The sequence below is a fragment of the Dendrobium catenatum genome, unplaced genomic scaffold (genome assembly GCF_001605985.2).
Source record: "Dendrobium catenatum unplaced genomic scaffold, ASM160598v2 fragScaff_scaffold_1116, whole genome shotgun sequence".
Lineage (NCBI taxonomy): Eukaryota > Viridiplantae > Streptophyta > Magnoliopsida > Asparagales > Orchidaceae > Dendrobium > Dendrobium catenatum.
The window spans coordinates 795,265-803,226 of record NW_021319578.1 but is presented as its reverse complement, the minus strand read 5'-3'; the positions used below and the strand labels follow the sequence as shown (position 1 = coordinate 803,226).

The 7,962-nt window shown below is 34.4% G+C and overlaps 1 protein-coding gene across 1 annotated transcript in view; it reads right to left on the bottom strand.

Annotated features, from left to right (window-relative positions):
* Nucleotides 1–2,120: 2,120 nt before the first annotated feature.
* LOC110109784 (aldose 1-epimerase-like) overlaps nt 2,121–7,962 on the bottom strand; it is a 7,692-nt gene continuing 1,850 nt past the window's right edge. The window contains exons 2-6 of the mRNA XM_020840983.2: nt 4,039–4,225; nt 3,859–3,908; nt 3,595–3,718; nt 3,407–3,511; nt 2,121–2,808 (exon numbers count right to left, since the gene is read on the bottom strand). Coding sequence (XP_020696642.2) covers nt 2,201–2,808; nt 3,407–3,511; nt 3,595–3,718; nt 3,859–3,908; nt 4,039–4,225 — 1,074 coding nt within the window. The 3' untranslated portion in view covers nt 2,121–2,200. The remainder of the gene's footprint in view (nt 2,809–3,406; nt 3,512–3,594; nt 3,719–3,858; nt 3,909–4,038; nt 4,226–7,962) is intronic.

Here is a 7,962-nt window from a genome sequence, read left to right as displayed (position 1 = left end):
ATCTTCTTTGATACCCTATTGCAAAGAATAAAACAACTAAGAAAAGGAAAAAAGAAAATTAGGAGAAGGAACTCTCCATCTCGGGTTCAAATCCCCTCTGCTACCGCCTCGCATCTTCAGTGGGGCAAAGCAAGTGTGGGCCCGATACTTGTGGCTTGCCTTGTAAGGTTCCGCCGATGGATTAGTTATGCCGTCAAGTGCTCCCTTTAGAGTGACAGCGAGTAGATACCCACGTTCAAAAAAATAAATAAATAAAAATTACACTACAATTTTCTCCTTTTAGTGCAATAGTGTTGCGTCCAGGAGTATTCGCGGCGGTAGAGAAATATAAAGTTTATCGTCTTAGCGTTGTACGAATATTCAACACACAATCAGATAAGAGAGAGGGTCTAGCATTTATGAGACACCAAGATTTTTACATGCCCTGAAAAGGGAGAAAAATCACGGGGCCTAGCCCAGTTTGAATGAATCCACTAGTATTGTAGTTGATTACAAATGAGGTCCTTCCTTGGGGGAAGGCCTTAGCTTGATATACATCTTATGGAGTATATTACATGATGTTAACACAAAGAGTCATTGTTGACGTGTTCGTTTGGTCGGAAGGACCGTAGTCAACGTGCGACGGAGGTCATAAGGCTTGTAGTCGGTGGGCGACGTAAGTCAGGAGGACCGTAGTCGGCTGGCGACGGAGGTCGGAAAGACTGTAGTCCGCGGGCGACGTAAGTAAGAAGGACTGTAGTCGACGGGCGACGGATGTAGGAAAGACTGTAGTCGGCGGGTGACGTAGGTCAGGAGGACCGTAGTCGGCAGGCGACGGAGGTCGGAAGAACTGTTATCTGACGACGAAGGTCAGAAGGATGGCGACAGGTAGAAATCCAATCATGAAAAGAAATCCATCTTTGCATATATGTCCAGCGAAGTCCGATAACCGGTAGAAGTCCGGCGTCGGGTAAAAACTTGGCGAAGAGTGAAGGTCCGACGTCGGGTAGAAGTCCGACATCTGTTGGTGGCAGAGGAGAACTCTGGCTTCACTTGGGCAGAGTTTCGGCATCAGGAGGGAACTCTGTCATTAATTGAGAAGAATTTTCGCATCCCATTGAAGTTGGCAAGAATTCTGGCGTTCTCCCGAATATCCGGCAGAGTTCCGGTGTATTCAGGCGGCGGGAAGAGCTCCGGCGGTGGTCAAGGAGGAGAGGATTCTCCTTTTCCCCTTTCTCTTCTTCTTCCCTTCTTCTACTCTCTCTTCACTTCAGTCCCCTTGTGAAGAATGAGGGCTCTATTCATAGTTTTTCTGCAGTGGCATAGCCGTAAATAGGTGTGAGATCAGGGGCGAATTGGGAGTGGTTTGAATGGACGGCTGATATTGAATCCTTTGATCATGCACAGTTCATTGGACATTTGAAGGCCTTAATGATGACATAATTCAGTGATCTTGGGTTAGTTGGATTCGTCTCGTCGAGTCGTTCGATTCGAGTATAAGCTCGTTAAAATCGGAGACCGTTTGGTAACTCAAATTGTGATTTGAACCTTCCAACAGCGCTTCGGGTCCTTGATTAGGACCCATTTCGGCTTGGATCGAGTTGAATTTGGTGTCGTTGGGTTCATATTTCCGGGACGCTCAGTTTGACTGTAGGCTTGATGAAATCAGAGTTCGGGTGCTCCCGGATTTAACTTTTGAAGTTTCCGAGTTGGGCTTTGCCTCGAGATTCATGCCCGATCAAGATAATTTCATGATGGCGTATCAAATAGAATTAGGAAAATACTTCATAAGAGAAAAACAAAAAGACCAACAGTTATTCTGAAGTAAAATTTACATTATCATCTCTTTTTTGGGTTTGATGAAATAATATTTGTGAATAATTGAGTGCTTCCTTGAGGCAAATTTTTGGGCTCCAGATTTTGAACATTAGGAGACTAGGAGTCAATCATAGAGTTCTGGGAATTGAATATTAATTTTTTATTCAAAAAAAAAAATTCATAGTAACTATTATACAAGTAAATAATTAATTTGTCGTCAATATTCCCATTTTATCTGTATTCACTGTATATCGAAAGAAAGTTTTTTTTTTCATTTTATTAGGATAAATTTGAGAAGCACAGAAATTTTTCTTATGGAAAGATTCCATAGGTACTTACTTTGAACGCCAAGCTAAAAGCAGCAATTGAAGATAATACACCTTACCCAATCCTTTTCTTCACGCTAAAATGAAAACTTGAACAACATGTCATGTTTGTAAACCTCTCCAGGCTTCACAATCTGTGAAGGGAATTGAGGATGGTTCACAGCATCAGGAAACCCTTGTGAAGCCATGCATAGACCTGCATATCTCTTATATATCACCCCTCCTTTGCCTTCAACATCATTCACATAATATGCAGTGTAAAACTGAACTCCAGGCTGATTTGCCCAAAGCTCCATTGCCCGGCCTGACCGACCATCCTCTACAACTGCAACTTTCCTCATTCCATGGCCATCAACAACATAGTTAGTGTTGTAGCCATTCTTGACATGTTTGATTCGACTTTTGATGATGTTTGGTTTGCGAAAGTCGAAAGGGCTATCAGAGACTGAAGAGATAGTTCCTGTCGGGATGCTCTGATTGTCTACTTGAATAAGATAGGAGGCAAAGATCTGGACGGTATTTGATAAGATTGTGCCGGAGCTATGGCCACCGAGGTTCCAGTAGGAATGCTGGAGAAGATTTACTGGTGTGGCTTTTGTCTTTGGCTTGGCTTCCATTGTGATACTCAGTTCATAATCACCAGAGATCTTGTAGGTCACATAGACATCTAGATCGCCAGGAAAACCTATTCTATGATTTTGATTTAAAGTTGCAACAAGTGTAAGAATAATAGTTTATATGTTAGAATAAATAATGTTGTAGTGCAGCCTATTGTCAGGTAACCTATATATTTTCAATATTATCTAAACATAACACAATAAGTTCTTGATATGCTAATCAATCATGATTTTTACTGATATTAGATGTTGATCATATCAGCCTCCAAAAATCTGAATTGGTAGGGCCATTTTGAACTTTTGAATAAAAAAATGACTAATTATATATTTTTAAACTAATCAAATGACGTAATATGCTCTATTTGATTGGTGAAGGTAATTAAAATCATAAATTCATGCCCCTATGTCGAGTATTGGTCTAGGTTTTAGGTTAAATTGTTCCTACATGACATCATATTAGTGTAAATGCCTATGAATAGTCACTCTATGCTCATTATAAAACACCCATTGTAATAGCCTGTAATTAATAAAAAGAAAATCTAATTTCCTGTTATCTCCTCCACCTGTTTTCCCTCTCTCATCAAGAATCAAGAAGAACAAGTTCTTCTTCCTACAAGTTTTGTTCTAACACCCTAATTATAATCTGATAAAAGCGAAGGTGACAACCTTGTTCTTTGTTAAAACTGTAGTAATACAACTTTATGTAGGGGAATTCACCATCAACCTTCTCCTTGATTGTCCAGATGACAAAGCTGAACCCTCTATGCCCACCTGCTCGAAAGAAATACAATATAAAGATAAAACTTTAGCTAAATTACAAGCCATTTTGTACCAATTTAATAAGTTTGATTTACCATGAAGGCTGTTTTTTCCTTCGTTAGGATATAACCTATATGCAGTTCCATTTAGAACGAATCGAGCCCCTGAAATTCTGCCAGCAACCCTCCCTACCAATGCACCAAAATAAGTATTCCCATTCTGAATATTAACAAAAGTGTGGTTAGGCTTCTGCTGGAGACATGAAATTGCTTGAAGAATTGTGGAATAAAAAAGACCGAAGCAGGAAAGGAAAGAAACAGAACGGAAATAAAGAAGTTTGTTAAGGACAAGAATCGTACAATGTATGGACGAAGCCCTTCATAACCAAGAACAACATCAGCTAAATTTCCTGTAGAAGTATAAGTACGTTGTAACATTATATTGAGATAAAATCTTCAATAATGAACCAAAAAACGGGAAAATATGCATTTTTAAAGGTTTCCAGATGATTAACGGAATCCCCATGGAGAAAAACTTGCCTTTGGAATCTGGAAGGATGACCGAGAGGACTGTGGCACCCCAGTTCGTAATCTTAACAGAGAAGTTTCCTTTCTTGAGCTCATATATCCCCACGTTCTTCCTTGGGATTGCCGAGGAAGAACCCAACAATACAAATGCTATCAGAGAGAGGAAGAAGAGGACTTGGTATCTAGTCATGGAGCTCCTCTTTTAGAAGAACTTTTTTTTGGGTAAACTTTAGAAGAACTTTATACTTCAAGGATGAGTAGAATTTGAAGTCTAGCCTTAAGGTTTTGAGTTCCCACACAAATATATATATATGATTTGGTATGCCTCAAAATATTCAAGATTAGAGAAATATGAGCAAATTTTTTTTATGAACTGCTTGTCGAAATGCACTGTGCAAATTTAGTTTAAACTATTTCGAATTTGAAATTTTTTTTAATAAGGTTTGAAGATGACTTGAATCAATTCAACGAGATTCAATCTCAAGTTTATTCAAACCTTAATCAAATTTTATTCAAACCTTAAATGAACTTGGTTTGAAGTTGCCTACACAGATGTTGAAAAAATAGTCAATGATCAAACGATCAATAGAGATTTAAGAAGAATTGATTATTATTAGAGCTATAGGAATTGATTGTGAGTCTAAGTATATTGTGTTGATTAAGATGCATTATTTTGTATGCATAATTGAATAGCATGTTATAGAATGAGATGCATGACTAAATAATTTTTATTTCGACAAGTTTTGATTTGAGTTTAATTTGATTTGAGTTGTGATCATATGAATTTGATTTATATTGATCTTGTGCCTGAATCCTTAAAGAAAATATCAAGAATAACATTTTCTAATGCTGGTAGATTGTAAATATTAGAATTTTAGAAAAATAATTGAAAATAGAAATTATGAATTCATGTTTGAATTGCAATGCAATGGAGAGAGGGAGAATGCAGATTTTTAGCAGTCAGATAATTTTGCCAATTTTGTAGAAATAGCTCTGATTATTGTAGTTGATTCCAACCGTATCTCTATTTTCAAATATTTTGATTTTATCTCTTTTATTCTCTACAGAACTAATTTTATTGTACTTTCCTTAGATTAATTGAGCTTTTACCACACAGCTTTTTGTATTGTATCGTATCGAATATCCTAGACATTTTGATTATAACATTTATTAGATTTCACAGGGTAAAATGGGTAAAATGAAAGTTATTGTATTTTTTGCGGTTCTTAATGATTAAATAACTGATGTTTTTATTATAAGTATATTATTAATGCATGCCTTGAAAATTAATATGAATATATGATTAAGTAATAACTGATCATTATTATTATTATAGTTCTATCGTAATAATATGTGTGAGGACAAGTACAAATTGATTTAACTAATAATATTGGCTGGAAATTGACTAACATGTACAGGATAGTAGGCTGAAAGGCTTTTCTTTCAATACTATGATTTGGTGTTATCATCTATTGATTTATGTGATATTGATTGAGAGTTATAATGAGATGATTACTCTTCTAAAGGTAAAGAGTGATGACTCTATTTATTGAGTCAACGTGATATTTTTACGGATTACTACTTACAAAATAAATACCGATTAATTTTAATTAAAATTCTTACTTGTTTAGTGTGACTACTGAAATACATGTTATTGATGTATTATTCTTATTACTGTACGGATTTATTGTTATTACACAAATTTACTGTTAATATATTATTTTATTGTTATTGTCGCTAGACTGTTACTGTTGTCGATATCGACACCGATTTTATTTGATATTACTGATTTACTGTACTGACATTAAATGTGTGATATACTGAACATATGATTAAAATATTAATTTTATACTAATATAAAATAATTGTATAGTATATGTATATCATTATAGAATTTTACTGTATTGACATAATTCCGATAATTTTAACTGATACTTTTGTTTTACTATTTTATATGATTTTTCTACTGATTGATAATACTAATACAACAATTACTTTATTGATTCGACATTCGTATCAGTTTATTGATTTCCTAACTATACTGTTCTATTCTGTACTGTTTTACTGTTTATAGATAAATTGTACTAGTATTCATGTGTGTTTTATTATTTCTATAATTATTCATGATCATATTAATACTACTACTATGATTTAATTGTTGACATGCATATTTTTCATTTTTCGTGCTTTAAGTTCAGTTGTAGGATTTGGTTGTTTGTTGGACTCTTGAGATTATTATATGTGGCTAAAAAATTTCACATCTTTTACGTTTAGGTTCTTGTTATTTTAATATTTCTTTTGTACTTATGACAAAAATTTTTTGATGTGATTTCATAAATCCTGAGTAGTGTGCATAATTTTTGGAATCAATACAAATGTGTATATTAATGTTTTGTTCGATAGCTTTATTTTTACTAATATTTATGTTGATAAAAAGTTATGTATACTTGTTTGTTGTTTATTTTAAATGATAAAAAAAATATTATTTTTTAAAATTAGATTATGCGGTGTGACATCCACTATCATTCGACTGACATCATCCAACCCTCACTACATCCTTCATCGCCTTCACACCATCATTTGACTGACTTCATCTAACAATTATCATCATCTTTAGGTGTATTTTTAGTGTTCTCCGCCACATTTATAGAAGGTCAAATTTGTTTCTAAAATTCTTATAATCATCCATTATCAAATTGAGAGGGAGGATGTGTCAGTCATTTTAGCAACTCTGTTTCGAAAAAAATTTATTAAAAAGCAGTTAAGTTTCGTTTGGAAAATTTTTAAAGCAATTTTTTTAATACGAAATTTTTTGAATTAATTTTTTTTATTTAAAATTATTTAAAAGAATAGTAATAAAAATGTCACAAAGGAACCTTAGCCACCTTAGCCAATTCATTTAGTCAATGATGGTGAAGGCTTTGGCCAAATTTGGCATATTTTGTTGATTACCATTTTATCTATTAAATTAATATATTATGGGCCTATTAGGTTAATGCTGATAGGTTAATATATTCTGGTACCTTTTGAGCTCGCCGGCCAAAATTTTAATACAATTTAAACATAAAAATACTATTCATGATTGTTAATAAAGGCCAAGAGACCAATGAGCTTTTAGGCTTTTAGCCTAAATTTATGAACTTTTATTAGGTCCGGTGTAAGGACGTAGAGGAACGTCCGGTCGGAGGCAAAATCCCGCCAAAAAACTCGGTATTGCTAGGTATTATTTGATAATAACGAGGAATACCGCTCTGTGAAGACCAATACCGAGTTATACCGAGCTATACCGAGTTGTACCGAGTTTTTCCTAGGAAAAACTCGGTACAACTTTTGTATAACTCGGTATTGCTCGGTATAGCTTGGTATAACTCGGTATTGGGTCTTCACGTGATAACAATAAAGCTACACGCAGCGGTAGATAGAGCCTTTTTTAAGGGCTTTGTGGCTGTTTTTTAGTTAGAAAATATGTATTCTTTATAATGATAAGCTTACCATATTTCATTATTTTTGTAAATATATATACTTAAAATTAAAGAGATTTTAAACCTTACAATTATTTTCAAAAGTATTCAAAATGTGCGAAAGCAATTTATTCTTTTTTAAAATCTTTTTTTCTAGCGAACAAAATAACTCTTAGAAAAATATTTTCATAATATAATTGGAATATAGAAACGGCAGTAAAGCTTCACCCTCCCAAAGCAAATACATGCAAGAAGTGTGATTGGGCCTTACTTAAGTGGGCCAATTAACCTCTCCGAGCCTAAAATGAAGGTAATTATCTTCCTTGGCCCACTCCATTTTTCAATGGATTTGTTTAGGGAAGAGCCTATTTGGCGATGAAGTCATTTTGTTTTCACTATTCTTATCTTTTAATTGTTGGTCATCGCTTCCTCCTCAAATCTTCATTAATATATATATATATATATAGGTTCTGTT